Source organism: Balaenoptera physalus (assembly GCF_965194825.1).
Source record: "Balaenoptera physalus genome assembly, chromosome: 13".
Taxonomy (NCBI): Eukaryota; Metazoa; Chordata; class Mammalia; order Artiodactyla; family Balaenopteridae; genus Balaenoptera; species Balaenoptera physalus.
The window spans coordinates 106436815-106455530 of NC_138892.1; the positions used below are offsets into that span (position 1 = coordinate 106436815).

Here is an 18716-nt window from a genome sequence, read left to right on the forward strand (position 1 = left end):
ATCTTAAAGTGGATTAGGAGAAAGGTTAAATGTCCCCAAAACAAAATGAGCAAAGAACAAGAACAGATGAGTCACAAAGGAAGGAATACAAAGCGCCTGTAGATACATGAATAGATATTCAGTCTTACTTGTAATCAAAGAAAAGCCCAAAAAAGAAAGAGAAGAAAGAAAGTACCCAGTTGTCAAAGGTATAGGAAAGTGCTCAGACATCGTTTGGTGGAAGTTTAAATCTGTACAGACCCTTTTAGAGATAATTTGTTGTGTGTATTAAAATCATAACTGCATACCCTCTGATCCAGGAATTCCACCTTTCAGAATTTATCTCCAGGAAAAATTTGGATAAATGTGCAGAGATATACATGTGAAGGTGCCTGTTATAATAGTGGAAAATGAGAACCAAACTAAATATTTATCAATAGTTATAAGTAAATTATTTAATATCAACACGTTGGAATTCTATGGCAGGCATATTTTTTCCCCAGTGTTTAAAATCGTTGTAAAATACAGCTTACATTCACCATGTTAAATTTACCATCTTAACCAATTTTCAGGTGTACAGTTCATAAGGTACATTCATACTGTTGTGCAGCCATCACCACCATCCATCTCCACAACTCTTCATCCTGTAAAACTGAATCTCTGCACCCATCAAACAGTCACTCCCTGTCTCCCGTCTCCCCAGCCCCTGGCAACCACTCTTGGGCTTCCTGTCTCTGTGAGGTAGACTGCTCTAGGGACCTCATGTAAGTGGACTCGTGCAATATTTGTCTTTTGTGACGGGCTTATTTGATTTGGCGTAGTGTCCATCCATGTTGCAGCGTGTGTCAGCATTTCCTTCCTTTTTGAGGCTGAAAAATATCATTAGGCATTTTTTAAAATTTAATTTTTGGGTGGGTAGTACATACATTTAGTTCAAATTCAAGAGGAGGGTTAGGAGGAGAGAAAGATGGGAAGTGGCTGGGAAGTGACTGCAGATGTATATGGGATTTCTCTTAAGGGGTGATGGCAGTGTTCTAGAATTAGATAGTAGTGATCAATGTATAACTTTTAATATGCTGAGAACTGCTGACTTACACACTTTAAACCGGTGAACTTTATGGTATGTGTGAATTATGTCTCAATAAAGCTATTATTAAAAAATTTTCAATGTCAGTTACACCTCAGTTAAAAAAATTTTTATGCGGAATAGAATAAAGTTTTCTTACATGTTGTCCCTCAGTGATTCCAGTTCGTTCCTCCCTTCCGTCTTGCCTTCCTCCGTTCCCCCAAATAACCATTAATTATTTCCTGTGTAACATTACAGAAGTATTTTTATTTCTTATGATATTTTTTATTTATAGTAAATATTTATTGTTCCCTCCCTTTTAACCAAAGTGGTAGCAAATTGAACACAGCCAAGCAGGCATCTCTGAAGTCTTTTCTCTTATTTTTAAAGGTAAAAAATGTCCCTTTTTATTGATTACTTGCTTACTGTAGGGGATTTAGATAGTACAAAAAAGTATGAAGAAAAATGTAAAGTCTACCCATACCCAGACACTGGTAATCGTTTGCATCCTTTTAGACTTTTCTCTGCATGTATATACTTTTTAAAAATTAGAATCGCGATCATCCTATACTTGCTATTATATATCTGCTTTTTTACTCTTAATATGTTGTAACTGTAGTTTTTATCAGTAAATATAAATCTACATTTAAAAAAATTGATGCATAGTATTAAACTGGGTGGACATTTCTCATTTACTTAACTCATCACCTATTAATATCCATTTAGGTTGTTTCTAATTTTGTCACTGGTATAAACAACAGTGAGCGTCTTTGTACACTTGCTAGATCGTTTGCTTGAGATATTTACTGCTGTTTTGCAGTTTGCCAAAAATTTTAAACAATGTATGTTTTAACGTATGTGCCACAAAGATTTCAATGATATTATTAGCTCTGTGAAAAGATGGTGCAGGCATTTATATCCTCACTTTAAATATGAGGAATCTGAAACCCAGAAAGATGGCAATGTGTTCCAAATTAGGTTGCTCTTTAGTGTGAGAGCTGGAACTAAAACTCCTGTCTTCTGATTGTGGGTTAGCTTCCTTCCACTGCGGCACACTGCCAGACCTTGAATACCTTGAATACAAAGGGTGATTTTCTATTGTTGCTTCTTCATTTCTAAAAACATGATTCTTGATGTAACTTCCTTTTAGGTTCTTTATATAATGTTGTAGAATTTATCCATTCAGATTAAAGGTTCATGTACCTTCGTTAGGGATACAGGCTAAAGATATACCCTCTGAAACATTTTACTAGCTTATCTGCACTAACATTTTCATTTAATTACTCAAATTACTCACTTATATTGTTATCTTCTTCTGTATAAATAGCTCACACAGCCTCAGTTTTCTGTGTTTTGTTTTTTTGTTTTTAAAGCTTCAAGTTATCTAATTACCTTTGGGTACTAGCTTCAGTGGGCTGCGAGAATTGCTTTAATTCGAATGCCAGCTCTATTACTTACTGTGTGATCTTGGGGTGAGTTATTTAAGTCTCTGTATGCCTGGTGTCATCATCAATAAAATTCAAATAATAGTACATGTGTTATAGTGAGGATTAAATGAATTAACACATAAGGAGTGCTAAGCACATTCTGGCATGCACTCTTACGTTTATTATTTAATGTGCTAACTTAATTGTAAAACACTTAAAAGTCATTTTGTATTTTGACATCCTTTGTGTTTTTTGGTGAAATTTTTTGTATGATGTGTCCGTATTCCTATAGGTTTCCCCTGCCTTTCCCCTCTCCTCACCTTCAGTTCCATGTAATACCTTCTGTTAATCTTGAACAGTGTCTTTATTTAGTCAAGCAAAATGAGGAGCTGCCAGACTTACCTTGTTTCCTGTTGGTAATAAACACAAATTAAATTACTGACATTTTACAGATTATCTCAATCATTTTTAAAGACAGTGTAAAACGGAATAATGTGAATCCTCATTTGCTAAATGCAGGGTTCTGAGAGCTGTGGTAGCTGCTTTCTCACTCCCCGTAGTCTGCTTTGTTTCTGCTACTTGAGGAGGAAAGCTCATTTGGGTTTTCTTTTTTGTCTTTATACCAGCACATGCAAATGACAATCCAGGCTCTCCAGGATGAATTGCGGATCCAGAGGGACCTGAACCAGCTGTTTCAACAGGACAGTAACAGTAGGACTGGTGAGCCTTGCGTGGCAGAGCTGACGGAGGAGAACTTTCAGAGGCTGCACACTGAGCATGAGCGGCAGGCCAAGGAGCTGTTCCTCCTTCGAAAGACTCTGGAGGAGATGGAGCTGCGGATTGAGACTCAGAAGCAAACCCTGAACGCTCGGGACGAATCCATCAAGAAGCTTCTGGAGATGTTGCAGAGCAAGGGGCTTTCTGCTAAGGCTACTGAGGAGGACCATGAGAGAACAAGGAGACTGGCAGAGGCAGAGATGCATGTCCACCACCTCGAAAGCCTTTTGGAGCAGAAGGAAAAAGAGAACGCTCTGTTGAGAGAGGTGAGTGGCCACTTTCTCAGTTGTTATGACTGTCTTTTTTTCCTGATTAGTTAGCATTTTGACCTAGATAAATTTATATGCTCTCCTGAGCTAGTGCAAGGGAATTTCTTCTTTCTTACCTAAGTTCTGCACTGATTTCTGTTCTGATTTGCTGTCTTGTATGAGATGACATTGGCTGGCATGTATACTGGTTTAATACCTTTCTGGGGTTTTTTTCCCCCTCCTGATTTCTGTAGACTCATTTTGTTGCTAGAGGGGCACAGAATTTTCTTGATTTGTTACTCATCTATTGATTTGTTCATAGAGACACACACAACAAAACCAGAATTAGAGTAGCTAACTACGGCTCAATTTTAAAATATTAATAATTGAAAGTAAGCGATTCCCTCAGTTTCGGTGTGCTTATAAAGTCCTAGGCAGCAGTAATGGATGTTTGCCCTGTGGTTTCCATGGAAACTGTTGCCTTGCTGTAAAAGATACGTGATAAAAATTATTTGCTGCCCTGGAGGCACAGCTAGAGGGAATGATACAGAGGTATGCTGTCACTTATTTTTAGAGAGGAAACTCAGACTTTAGCTGACCACTGTGACTACTGATAATTTTTCATTTTTCTATATAACGCTTCATTTTAAGAAAGCTTAAGTGAAGAATTTATCTTACATTGAATTAAAAAAAAATGACAGCTCTACTTCTCTAATGAGGTCAGAGTCTTCAGATAATTTTCACATTTGGATAGGGGGAAAAAAAAGTCTCAGAACTATTGTAGTGCCAGTCTTGAATAATCCCTTTTTAAATGAAGGGTGAGGAAGACGGTTAAAAGCAGCAAAACAGCAACTTCCCCTGATGATGGCAACGGTCTGTATCTGCTCTCTGCATTATATGGTAGCCACTGGCTGCATGTGACTGTTGAGCAGTTGAAATGTGGTTAGTGTGACTGAGGAACTGAATTTTAAATTTTATTTAAATATAACTAATTTAAAATTAAATTTAATTAATCAAATTTAAATTTAAGTATCTCTGTGTAGGTAGTGGCTACTGTATTAGGTAGTGCAGCGATGCATAATGTAATGTTACCCGCTTTCCTTAATAATTTGTCTTGAACATCTTTCTTTGTCAGTACATGTAGAGTTTTGTAATTTCAGTTGAATTTATAATGTTCTGTTGCATTTATTTATATTTCTTACTGTTGAAAATTTAGACTACTGTTAATTTTTCATTATTATAAAACTGTGCTGCACTGAATATCCCTAACCATATATCCCTGTACATTAATTTTTTTCTTTAGCATAAATTTCCAGAAATGAATTTGCTCAGGGTGTGTACGTTTTCAAAACTCTGAATATCAGTCTTGTCTCCCAGAGTGATTGGACCAGTTTATCCTCCCAGAAGCATATACTGTATTTTTACGGTTAATCTGCAGCTATGTACGTTACAATCTTCAAATTACTGGACTGTATTGTTTTAGAAAATTTTCTATCAACTACTGTGTTGTAGGCACCATCCTGAGTTTCTTTCAGTTTACTTTAAAGAGTTTATATTTTAACGAGGTAACCTGGAGCCTGGCCATAGAACATTGTAAGAGAAGGTGTAATCATCTCAAATAGCATGCAGCATGAAAACCCTACCAGCATCGTGATGAACTTTGAATGTTATGTTTTTACTCCTTCTGTTCTGAATATTTCAACCTGTGCCCATTTATTTTTGAGTTTTGGAGTTAATAAATAGTGAATAGTTAAGGATTATGAAAAGCCACAGTGTTATTCTGGCAGAGAACAACCAGAAATATGGTGAATTTGAACAAGTAGTAGGAAAAAACATGAATTTAAGACTAATTTTGAAGTAACAAGCTCTACAAATATTAAGTCCCACTTCTGAACATAATGTGGAAAGAAATATAGGCCTTGTTAGTTGTATCAATACACAATTCCAGTTGCCATTAGTAATGTAGCGTCATCTTACAGGAAACACAGTCCTATGGATTAAAATTATTTAAGAGCAAGTAGAAGTGATTGCTTCAGGAACACATGTTTAGAATGCTGGTTCTCCTTTCATTTTCTCCTACTTGCCTTCAAGACTTAGCTCAAATTTCAGTTCTTCTGTGAAGTCTTCCTTGTGCAGCTCTATACATATATGTAGATGAGCCAGTAATATTATAGTATACTTCCGTGTGTGTTTCTTCATTGTTCACTTAATTTTTTGCACCAAGGATGTAGATATATATATATATATATATGAAATTTATCTTGTCAGTGTCTAACAAATGCACAGTGGGTACTCAAGAAATGTTGGTTGAATAAGTTGAAATGTAGGGAAATAAGTTTAAGCCTGGAGCTTACAGAAAGAAGGATAGCTTTTCCAATTCTTTTTTCTCCAGTGTGACCACTGGATACTAAAACCTAACGAAGGTTAGAAAACAAACTAAAACCCCAAACCAGTTTTGCTTATGAGTTTAGGTATAGAAGTTATAAATAAGATATTGGCAGATAAAATCAGCATTATGATAAAAGGATAATATTCTGACCAAAAGGAGTTTATTCTAGGAATCCAGAATGGCTCAATATGTCATTCACAGTTATAATTTGTAATAGGTGAAAGGAAAAGATAACCTTGTAGTGTTTTTTTTTTAAATTATCTATTTATTTATTTTTATTTATTTATGGCTGTGCTGGGTCTTCGTTTCTGTGCGAGGGCTTTCTCTAGTTGTGGCAAGTGGGGACCACTCTTCATCGCGGTGCGCGGGCCTCTTATTATCGCGGCCTCTCTTGTTGCAGAGCACAGGCTCCAGACGCGCAGGCTCAGTAGTTGTGGCACACGGGCTTAGTTGCTCCGCGGCATGTGGGATCTTCCCAGACCAGGGCTCGAACCCGTGTCCCCTCCATTGGCAGGCAGACTCTCAACCACTGCACCACCAGGGAAGCCGAACCTTGTAGTGTTTGATAGCTATCTCAAAGACATTAGATATAATGTTACACACTTTGAAAACTAAACTAAATGAACTAAAAATAAGAATTGAATGATACTTTTATAGCGTGATTTAAATAAAACAACTCAGTAAATGTGTATTATAAACATATTTTAAACTAGTAGCCAGAATTGTGCTTACTCTGACGTATACTAAGACGCATCCATTAAAGTTAGGGAGAGGCAAAGATACTGTTCATCAGTATTTACATTATTCTGGAAGTGTTACGCAGTGCTGTTAGATAAGGAAAATGGAATAAATAATATCAGTAACGGTAATGGAAAGGATAGGGCTAAATTTTCATTACAGTGTAGATGGGAACATTAATATAAAGATGCTGCTTTCCCCCAACTCTGTGAATTTAATGTAATCCCAGTAGGAATATTCTTGACACGTGCCCAAATGATGTTGCAGTTTCTTTGCAAGAAGAACAGTGTGGGAACACTTGTTTAAGCAGCTCATGATATATGTGTTTTAAACCCAGTGATATTAAAATGTGTGGTACTGGCACAGTAATAGATAGCTAGATTGATGAGACAGAATAGAACCCAGAAATAATATAGTTTTAAGCATATGATGCATGTTTGGGAATAATAGCCATCTATTTGGAAAACAGTACATAGTTACATCAAATTAAGTTCTAGATGAAATAAAGAGCTACTTGTTAAAAAATAACACTAGAAGAGAATGTAAGAAAAAGGTTTTAATACAATCTTGAGACAGGAAAGAATCTTTTATTGCCATAGCAAGAGGCTTAAACAATTAAATTTGTGTATATTAGAAAATACAGGTAACAGAAGCTAAAATGGTAATTTGGAGTAAAGCTTTGTAACATGTGGCTCGACTGTTTCGTTTCCAGAGTGACAAGGTGCTAGAGGCACTCGCCACAGCCTTTCTTTGCTCATTACTCAACAAACATCCATTGAGCTTCTAGAATGTATGTGACCCTGGGATACACGCTGGGTATACATTTTTCATGTCAGAACACATGGTCTATGCCCTCCTAGAACTTAAAAATCTTTGGTGAGAGACAGTAAACTGATAATTATGAGAGGAACTAAATTAGTTGAGTCTAATTATGTTGGGAGAGGGGATAAACAGGGTAAGCATCTTTGAGGAGGTGCCCTTTAAGGGAGATCTGGAGAAAGTTGAAACAGTCTTGCTGAGCATTTGGGTAAAATCATTTCATGAAGAAGGTTAACAGTTTCAAAGGCCCGATGAGAAGTTTTCAGGAGACAGCCAGGAGACTAGAGGACAAAAGCATATTGTCTAAGGGGAAGACAGGCATGAGATGAGAGGTTGAAGAGGTAGCCAGGGCCAGAGTCATTCATTCCATTCATCAGATATTTATTGGGCACTAACCCATGTGCAGAGCACAGGGAAATATAGTAGCAGTGAACAAAGCAAAAATCCATGCCCTTTAGGAGACAAAGCACTTGCCTTCAGGATCCCTGCAGGTAATGCAACAATTTTATTCGAAGTGCAAGAGAAAACTGCGCCAATGTTTAATCAAGGGCGTGATCTAGTTTAGCTTTTAAAATCTACTCTGGCTGTGTTGAGAATAAATGGGGGAGGGAGAATTACGAGTGAACAAGGAAGTCTAATAAAGAACTTAACAACTCTAGGTTGGGTGAGTGGTGACTTGAAATGGCTATTGTGCATTATATCACTAGTGTGTCAAGAAAGGCAGAAAGAATTGAGAGCTGGCCACACTGGGATATCCATAGGTTTTATTATTATTGCATTATTGTCCATCTTTTTAAAAAGCGGGTTTTCATCAGTTCCAAGACTCATAGTTTTCCCCATCTCAACAGTATGAAATTGAGTTAATAAGTCTTATTGTTGATGGCATCTTAAAATCTCTGTCAGCAAGGCCACAGTCCTGCTTGATTTGTTTGCCTGTGTACTCACAAACAGTTAACAGCTGCTCATTTTAGTCAAAGTTGTGAGCGTTGTTGCTATTTCTCATGTTAACTTTAGCTGTTGTTCAGTATGTCTTCAGTAATATTATGCTGTGAACCAGCATTGAAATAGTTATTGGTATGGAGAAAATTATATAACAGTTCAAAATGATACATGATTAAACTTTATGGTTAGATAAGTGAAAAAGGGTCTTGCAATCAGTATAAAATAAAAATTCTGAATGATAGAAGCTTGGGTCATGGTTTATTTGGAGGCATTTCCTTCTTTTCTTTCCAGCACATTAAACAGTGGTTTACCTTACAATCAGTGGCATCTTAGATTTGATGAAATACAGTAACATTAAAATGGCATTCATATCCAGGAACATTTGTGATTAGTTTTCCATTTTGTTTATGAACATGATTCTGTAGATAGCAGGTAAATAATTCCCCCAAATAAAAGCCAAAGAAGAAAAACAAAAATTAAATTAAGCATTGTATTTTCTGTTTGTACTGAAATTACATTGTTACGTGACTTATTGTTAGACTTTGTATTGTTTACTGGGGTGCCTTTCCTTTGATGGATAGAAGCGTGAAGACATCTATTGGACACATACTGAACTACAGTCAAGACGTGGTTAGTGCCTGGGGACAGGCGTATGGAGTTTTAACAGGCTTTACAGGTGATTCTGTGATACACCAAAGTTTGGTTCTCAGTCTGTTGGCAGAACATACCTGAATTGGCTATGGAATTTTTGGATTGGCTATCCATATGCATACCAAGCATTGTCTATAGGCTGAATAAATATTTCAGTTCTATATGTGCTCCTGTCTTTTTGAAATGTAGATCCTATTGTGATGAATAAAATACTAATTTGTTGGGAATTCCCTGGCGGTCCAGTCGTTAGGACTCCGCGCTTCCACTGCAGGGGCCATGGGTTCGATTCCTGGTCGGGGAACTAAGATCCGCATGATGCACGACATGGCCAAAAAAAAAAAAAAAAAAAGAAATTAAAATACTAATTTGTTTTAAAACATTTACACGTATGTTAATTTTTGTCTCTATAATATTTTAGTCAACAAACCTTGTTTAGTACAACTGCTTTCATGTTAAGATTTGCAGCAGTGTTTGAGGTTTAAAAGCCCTACTCTTAATCTACAGATTCAATGCAATCCCTATCAAACTACCACTGGCATTTCTCACAGAACTAGAACAAAAAATTTCACAATTTGTATGGAGACACAAAAGACCCCGAATAGCCAAAGCAATCTTGAGAACGAAAAACGGAGCTGGAGGAATCAGGCTCCCTGACTTCAGACAATACTACAAAGCTACAGTAATCAAGACAGTATGGTACTGGCACAAAAACAGAGATATAGATCAATGGAACAGGATAGAAAGCCCAGAGATAAACCCACGCACATATGGTCACCTTATCTTTGATAAAGGAGGCAAGAATATACAGTGGAGAAAAGACAGCCTCTTCAATAAGTGGTGCTGGGAAAACTGGACAGCTACATGTAAAAGAATGAAATTAGAACACTGCCTAACACCATACACAAAAATAAACTCAACATGGATTAAAGACCTAAATGTAAGGCCAGACACTATCAAACTCTTAGAGGAAAACATAGGCAGAACACTCTATGACATAAATCACAGAAAGATCCTTTTTGACCCACCTCCTAGAGAAATGGAAATAAAAACAAAAATAAACAAATGGGACCTAATGAAACTTAAAAGCTTTTGTACAGCAAAGGAAACCATAAACAAGATGAGAAGACAACCCTCAGAATGGGAGAAAATAGTTGCAAATGAAGCAACTGACAAAGGATTAATCTCCAAAATTTACAAGCAGCTCATGCAGCTCAATATCACAAAAACAAACAACCCAATCCAAAAATGGGCAGAAGACCTAAATAGACATTTCTCCAAAGAAGATATACAGATTGCCAACAAACACATGAAAGAATGCTCAACATCATTAATCATTAGAGAAATGCAAAGCAAAACTACAATGAGATATCATCTCACACCAGTCAAAATGACCATCATCAAAAAATCTACAAACGATAAATGCTGGAGAGGGTGTGGAGAAAAGGGAACCCTCTTGCACTGTTGGTGGGAATGTAAATTGATACAGCCACTATGGAGAACAGTATGGAGGTTCCTTAAAAAACTAAAAATAGAACTACCATACAACCCAGAAATCCCACTACTGGGCATATACCCTGAGGAAACCATAATTCAAAAAGAGTCATGTACCACAATGTTCATTGCAGCTCTATTTACACTAGCCAGGACATGGAAGCAACCTAAGTGTCCATCAACAGATGAATGGCTAAAGAAGATGTGGCACATATATACAGTGGAATATTACTCAGCCATAAAAAGAAATGAAATTGAGTTATTTGTAGTGAGGTGGATGGACCTAGAGTCTGTCATACAGAGTGAAGTAAGTCAGAAAGAGAAAAACAAATACAGTATGCTAACACATATATATGGAATCTAAGAAAAAAAAAAAAAAAGGTCATGAAGAACCCCGGGGCAAGACGTGAATAAAGACACAGACCTACTAGAGAATGGACTTGAGGATATGGGGAGGGGGAAGGGTAAGCTGTGACAAAGTGAGAGAGTGGCATGGACATATATACACTACCAAACGTAAAATAGATAGCTAGTGGGAAGCAGCCGCATAGCACAGGGAGATCAGCTCAGTGCTTTGTGACCACCTAGAGGTGGGGTAGGGAGGGTGGGAGGGAGGGAGACGCAAGAGGGAAGAGATATGGGAACATATGTATATGTATAACTGATTCACTTTGTTATAAAGCAGAAACTAACACACCACTGTAAAGCAATTATACTCCAATAAAGATGTTTAAAAAAAAAAACAACCCTATTCTTTAACTAGGTCCTAGGCTAGGAATTTTGGCTCTAACATGTCTGAAGAATGCCTGTCGTATCTTTGGCAACTGTAAGGTAAAAGCAGAGGAGGTTAGAGGGAAAAAAAGAGAAATAAACATATATAGAAAAAAAATAGAAGCCTTGGACAAAGAGTAGGAAGAATTGAAAAAGAAAAAGGGTCCCTAGTTAGTTTTCCCTTTCCTAGTGATTTTGGAAAGTGTGAACAGTTGCATCGCATAACTTACTGATTCAGGTTATCCTTCCTCATCTTTTTTTTTTTTGGTGTGTCATTTATACCTCATTTCCATTTTGACAGGAAGATATGTTTTCTCAGAAGCATGCTGTTACTTGAGATGGTAAAGGGTCAAAGTGCAGTGCTGTCTGACAACGGCGGAGTTGAGGTACAGGAGGAGTAGTGAGGGTTCCTTCTTCACTTCTCCGTGTGGAGTACAGTAAGCCCAGAACTTGTGTGGAGGATTGAAATCTGCTGAAGGGACATCTACCCTTGAACCAAGGGTGCTGGAGGCTAAAACCTGAAACTTGAAAGAAAGAAATTTCAGACATAAGTACTACTTTTCAGTCACAAATGCTCCTTTCTCTCAGTTGTGTAAGTAAATGTTGACTACTTTTAAAAAGAAAGAAACTACTAACAACGGAGAAATTTTGTTCCTAACTTGTTTGTTTTCTTTCTCTAGTCATTATTCTTAATTAAATCAGTGAGAGGAACTGAACACATTTTCTACCGTGTACCACAGTTGACAGTATAACAAGATCCAGATAATTCTACCTGTATGAATCTCTGGGCTTTCTTTAATTTGTGTAGAGTGAAAATTTTCAGGCTAAAAAGAGCGAAATAAAGCAAGCACTAGCACGTTCGACTTCTTACATTTGTCTGAATGGTACATTCTTTTTTATTCCCAGAGTCCTCTCCCTTTATGAACAGTGCAGGAGTCAGAGGCTCGATGTGCTCTCTGGGAAAGGGGAGTTGGTCAGCCCACTGACTGCAGGATGTGTTCATAATAAGCTTTAATGCGCAGGCCTTTGAATGGAAATCTGTTACGACTGATAGGTTTTACAAGATCTTAACAGGAAAGCTTTATGCCTGTGAATGGTTTAAAGTGCACCCTAGTTCCTTAGCAGAGGAGGATTTTTTTTTATTCAAATGGATTTCTTTCCTTATATATTGCTGATATGCTTGCTAGAGTTTAAAATGAAATTGTAATAGTTTCACTGTAAAGCATTTGGAAATTTCCCTAATTTGGAAGTAGGTAATGGGAAAGATGTCATATGAAATTAGTTCAGGGTCTGAATTGTGAGATATTTCAAAGAAATGCAGTTTTAGTATTTCAAGTAGATACAGAAATATTAAGTGAAAAATGTGAAGTGTAGGTTAGAGGACTTTATTAAGAGGTGATGATTATTTACAATTAGCAGGATTCATTTTATTTTTGTTACATTTTAAAGTTTGCAGTCATTTATTAAACATATTATTAAATATCTGTGTGCCCAATTTATCACCTGTTTACAGTGTAGGGAGTAGATCCAGTGTGGACAGACTGGAGGCTGGGGGGTAACTGATGAGTTTGTTGTTTTAATGCAGGTGAGAGGTGATTATGGCCTGAACTAATGTGTTCAGATTTTGTCCTGGATTAATGTGTTCTGCATTTTACTGTCTTAATGAAGTGTTTTATCTTGCAGGGGTTAATTGTGGATTAACTCGATCCTTAACGAGACTTGCTTTTACACTCTGTTGGCTCTAATCTAGGTAGCCTTCCCTCCAGGGCTAGACTATCTCTACTCCTAAGACGTGGCCTTTCTGGTGTCTCTGCTCAGTGCCTCTGATGTTCTCTCCACTCTGGCTCTTTGGAGCTTGAATTCTTCCCAGCCCCATGTGAGTTCAGGTAGTTGCTCAACTCATAGCTCTCTGGTAGTTGTTCTGTCCCCAGTAGTTGTTCTTTGACACTGTGGAGTCTTTCCCTGTACATGCAGGCTTAGTATTTGGTCAGAGACTCCAGGGGACCCCTGTCAGATCAGACACTGCTGCTTTTCTGGCTAGCTTCTTCCTCTCTGTCATTCTGCTCTGCACATTTCTCCTGTCTTTGGGACTCTTACCCACTGATCTGTCTTCTGAGCTCTGCGGGACTGCTGTTTTCTGTTTGGTCTTCCTCTCCCTGCATCACGTATTGGATAGCAAGTCTGGACCATAACCTTGTTAGTTTCTCTTCTCTCAAGGATCATACTTCTGTGCTGCTTGTTTTCCAGTGTCTGAAAACAGTTGCTTTATGCATTTTTGTCTAATTTTAACATAGTTTATGACAGGAGGGCTAGTCTTCTGTCTGTTATGATCAGATTGTGTTGACCTTGTAGAGGGTGAGAAGTAAATAGGAAACTTGTTGAAGGATTGAAAACAGACTATTGCCATGATTTGTTGATGCTTTATCTAGAGTACACCATTGCTTTCTTTAAAATGGACAAAGGAAATGAAAGGAAACTTAACTCGAGGCTGTTGTAGTAATCTAGGCTTAAACTAGACTGGAAGTGGAGTGAAATGATAAATTCAAGAAATCTTTTGAAGCTGGAACAATTAGGACCTGCTCTAGAAGGTGGTAGGAAGTGAAGATGTGGGAGGAATGAAAGGAGACACTGTGCTGTTTGGCTTGAACCACCGGGAGGGTAATGCCATTTAAGGAGATGGGCAAGACTCATCAGTCTTCAGAGGAGGGGCTAGGTTAAAGAGGAGAAAATCACAAGTTTTGTTTTGGATGAAATAAGTTTGAGTGACCTAGTAAACATCTATATACATGTCAAATGGGCAGAGCAGAGGGCAGGGCTAGAATTTCACCAGCACTGTTCAGATGGAAAATATCCATCTGTATTCTCTGCCATCACTAAGGGGCCGTACCAGGGTACTCTGGAAGTACTGGCTGACTCAGAGACATTCACAGAATCTGACAAGAAAATAGCCTGAGGAGGTCTGGTAACTTCAGGTTGGTCCTTGAAGACCCTAACTGTGATATTCTGCCATCTCCTTCCTTCCTTTCTGATCCTGAACGCACTGACATTTGGATTGAAAAAAATAGCTATGTTTTTCTGCCATTTGCTACCTGTTGACTGTTTAGGAAACTTGTTCAGCAGTCTTACCTTCTTTTTTTTTCTGATTGTAGCTCCTCTGGAGAGAGATTTCCACCGTAGGTCGCCCGGTGGTTGTTGCTCTGGGGGAGGATGCTATGCAAAGGAGGTTGTCCACACAAATGCTTTCAGTTGTTTTGTGCAGTGCAGACTGTGGCTACTTTGATTTCTCCTTTTTCTTTTTTTTTTAAATAAATTTATTTATTTTTGGCTGTGTTGGGTCTTCTTTGCAGTGTGCGGGCTTCTCATTGCGGTGGCCTTTCTTGTTGCGGAGCACGGGCTCTAGGCTCACAGGCTTCAGTAGTTGTGGTGCAAGGGCTCAGTAGTTGTGGCGCACAGGCTCTAGAGCGCAGACTCACTAGTTGTGGCGCACGGACTTAGTTGCTCTGCGGCATGTGGGATCTTCCCGGACCAGGGCTTGAACCCATGTCCCCTGCATCGGCAGGCGGATTCCTAACCACTGCGCCACCAGGGAAGTTCTGATTTCTCCTTTTAAAAAGGGACTATTTCTAATCCCCTTTTTGGATTGTTTGGAGTTCTGATGATATGTCTTGGAGTCCTGTGGAAGAGTGACACACAACCTGGGGATGTGCCGGAGCTTCACCTCTTGTGGTGGCTGGGGTCTGTGTGACTTACCGTGTATAACCAGGTGTGCAGAGACAGGGACCCTCCTGTACCCCTTAGCCTGAATGCAGTCTGTGTGCTCCCTGGTCCACAGGGAAAGGTCAGGAAGACAGAAAGTGGATCAGAGTGTCTTACAAGGCTGGGGTAGTCATCTTTGCATGTAACTACTACTCCCTCGCCTCTCCACTCCCCTCTTGAAAAAATGAGAGTGAAAAGGAGGACACTTACTCTCTTTTTTGCTTCTCTTGTATAGGAGATGCATCGGAGATTTGAGAATGCCCCCGATTCTGCCAAAACTAAAGCTCTGCAAACTGTTATCGAAATGAAGGTAAGTGAGAACTTCCTAAGGAATCTTATGTGTCATTTCACACTTTAATGTGTGAGTTTAAGAAAGTGGTATGTAATAATAGTTCACTCATTTTGTAGACTGAGAAGAAATAGTAAGACTTAATGAAAATGACACATTAAAAGAACTTCAGTTTCGTTTCCTCTTGTCCAGCATTTCTTGGGGTCAGCTGTTCTCAAACCTTTTGATATCGGGGCCCCTTGTTCTCTTAAAATGACTCATTCCATTTGTTTTTAAGAAAATGTCCGCCAAATACCAAGTTTGTGTGTCAGTTCTTCTCTCGAGTTAAGAATAGGGTTCCGTGAAAAAAGCACCTGATTGGGCTTGCAGCTCACAGGGCACCCAGTGCTGTCCTGGGGGCGGCGTCACACCCAGGTGCAGCAGCCGGGCCTGGCCCCTTCCTGTGTCGTCACACAGCATGGTACAGAGATACATACTCAAGGGCTGAGCATATGAAAAGTCACCAGGGACATTCCTAAGTGAGCCAGTGTTTTAAAAATGTTCTTTCTTATTTTTCTCTTTTGTCTGAGAGTGCTGACACTGAAGAACACACTGACGGCTAGCACGGTTTGGCGCTGTTGTCCAGCGGCACGAGCGCTTTTGCCTGTCCTTTATACCTTTAGTGCACGTGTTAACACAGCGGAAAAGGCACATAAAGTCATAGTATTATTATGAAAATAGTTTTGACTTCTCAAAAGGGCTAGGAGGCACCCCCAGGTTTTCACGGACTATATTTTGAAAACTTCTCCTTCAAGTTACTGAGTAGTTAGAAATCTTTAGGCCGAACGTTATGGTGATTGGTGACTAAGCACTTGCCTTCTATGTTAAGTTCCCTGGATTCAAAATCTGGCTTTATTTAACCAGTTGTATGACATAGAACAAGTAACCTAACCTCTCCATGCCTTAATTTCTTTATTGATAAATGGTGATAACAATAGTACCTATCCCATGGGTTCTTTTGTGGTTTAAATTAATTAAAACAAGTAAAACACTTTAAACAGGACCTGGCACATAGTAAACATTCAGTCAGTGTTAGCTGCTATGCTATTATTATTTTTATTAACAACATATTCTTTCTTGCAAGAGCTAGAAGACTCTTACAGATAGGGACCCCTCCCTCTCCCCCTCCTTCCCTCTCTGTCTCTTTTTTTAACTTCTTTGTATCCCCTAAAAAGTTTGACACAGTGTTTTGCATCATGTGCCTTCATTTAATATTTGTTGATGTGACAAGAATCTTTAGTTTTTGGTATATAAATAGTTTTATGTAAATAGATGCTTCTCAAGTACAGTTATCAGAATGGTTCTCTTAATTTAGATGATTTCCTCTTAAAACTTTGTTTTTATTGTTGTGTACATCTTTATTCTCACTGGGGAAAGGGTTTACCAAACAAATACCAAACTAGTGGATTCTGGGTTCTTTATAGTTAGACAATTCATAGTCTTGAACATAATCTTGTAAACAGCCTCTAGAAAGGTTTAATTACATATTCACATTTCCCACAAGTTTATTTGTACATGTTATTTCCTGATCCCTGTTGGAACCTAAAAACACACAAGTGTACCTGTGTTCACAGAATTATTTTGCTTGCCTTTTGATGGCACAGGGAAGTGTACTGGTTTTAACTGGCAATAGATCTATTTTAAGTTGTGTTAACCTCCAGCCATTCTGCTAAGAAGCAAGAGACTGAGATTCTGGTGGCCCAGTGGGGTCAGATGGATGTTATGTTGAAATTGCAGATGAAATAGCTGAGATGCTGAGAGTGTGGCATGAGCTTGAGAGGATCATGAAGACCTAGACTGGTCTTTGGGGGAAATGGGAAAGGAGGTGATGGTGGACGATAAAAGAGCCCAGCTGTCTTCAAGGTGATGTAATATTCTTTTCTCTCTCCTCCTCCTCTCCCTCCTCCTTTCTCCCACTTTCTTCCCTCTGCTTCCTTCTCCCTTCTCTAACTTCTTCTTTTCCCTTTAGCAGTGGAAGAGCAGGGAGGAATTACTGGACTGCTCTAGGGTTAGAGTTTTGCTGGGTAGATATGGCAGAATTACTGGGATGCAAGTGAATTGAGGGTGGAGGTGAAGGAGTAGTTGGGATGATGAGTCCAGGACTGTAGCCTGGATAGGAAGGAAGAGAATTCAGAATGGATGGGCAGGTTGGGAGAAAGTGTAGAAGTTAGGGAGGTGGAGGACTCTGTGAGATGCAGGAGCAGCAGTTAATGTGAGTGACGGTGTGTCAGGCCTGGGAGGAGAGGCCTGGGTGATGTGGTCCTGTAAACTGGATAGCTAAAATGGACCGGAGGATGAGGGCGTTGGCATTACGGATGTCAAGGAACTCGGACATTGAAATCCTAGGATTATGGCAAGAGTGGCATTTGAAGGAGACATCTATTGTCAGCCGGGTGCTGAAGACTTCTTCAGCGACGGGAGTGACGGGGAAGCCCCTAGATGGCAGCCGTGCGGAGGGAGAGTGAAGAGGAGTGTGAGCTTTAAATGGGAGCAGCATGGAGGAACCTGGAGGATGCCCACACTTCTCCCTGCCACTCTGTGATGCTGGTGGATTAGTGAACTTCACTGGAGAGCGTTGGGGGAAATTATATCCTTCGGGAAAGCCTGGGTTTACTTAGAGCAGGGAGACAACTTTTGAAAAAAAGTTGAGCATTTGGGAAATTTAACAAGGAAAAGAGGATTTCAGTGGACTCAGTGGGGTTGGTTGATTAATGATGGGAGACCCAGGGCTGGGGAAGTGTAGAGTAGTAAGATGATAAAGAATTTATTTATTTAGTTATTATACATTCTAGGAGTAAGAAACCTCCTTGGAAAGGGCTGTCCTCAAATAAACCCAGCCTGAGTACTGGTCGGTGCTACAACTAGTCCAACATACCAGGCGTTAATTTTCTGGCCTCATCCCAGAAAGTAGCCTGGCAGGTTCTTTTTCTGCCTCATGGCTTTCAGAGCTGCAGTTATGGTCCCTTTTTAGGTGCAGATTTTATGGTGCATGATTTGATAGTGAGTGTCTGATTTGGTCAAGAGCTGCCTCTCTGTCTGCGTGGGGATTTTCAGATAGTGCATTTGAAGCTGTTTATTTATTTATTCTTCATGGGCTGGGATAGTTTTAAACGAGTAAGTCAAAATCCTGGTTTAGGTTTAGAATGTCTCTGATTTTGTTAATTTAATATGTTTAATTTTGAACCAAATGTAAGTTTCATTTGAATAGATTTGTAAAAGAAAATTTTTGTTGTGTTATTTTTAAAGGTAATGCAATGCAAGTCAGAGGAGTACAGCCCTCGCCTCTCCCCCAACCTAAAAATAGCTAGCTGTAATTGTCTCATGATAAATCCTT

General features: G+C 39.0%; 1 protein-coding gene and 1 long non-coding RNA gene across 20 annotated transcripts in view; one reads left to right on the plus strand and one right to left on the minus strand.

Annotated features, from left to right (window-relative positions):
• Positions 1-18716, plus strand: part of ERC1 (ELKS/RAB6-interacting/CAST family member 1) — a 415918-nt gene that overhangs the window by 84704 nt on the left and 312498 nt on the right. For 17 of the 19 annotated variants that reach the window (XR_014252746.1, XM_082422084.1, XM_082422089.1 and 14 more), the window contains exons 3-4: positions 3099-3515; positions 15290-15364. Coding sequence is in view for 18 of the 19 variants with exons in the window: in XM_082422084.1 (XP_082278210.1) it covers positions 3099-3515; positions 15290-15364 (492 nt within the window). In the remaining variant the exon portion in view is untranslated. The remainder of the gene's footprint in view (positions 1-3098; positions 3516-15289; positions 15365-18716) is intronic. The other 2 variants (XM_082422087.1, XM_082422080.1) reach the window with 1 other exon arrangement.
• The window catches only part of LOC309641747, a 112336-nt gene continuing 94036 nt past the window's right edge, over positions 417-18716 (minus strand). Inside the window, exon 2 of the long non-coding RNA XR_014252748.1 lies at positions 417-1643. This is a non-coding gene — a long non-coding RNA (uncharacterized lncRNA). The remainder of the gene's footprint in view (positions 1644-18716) is intronic.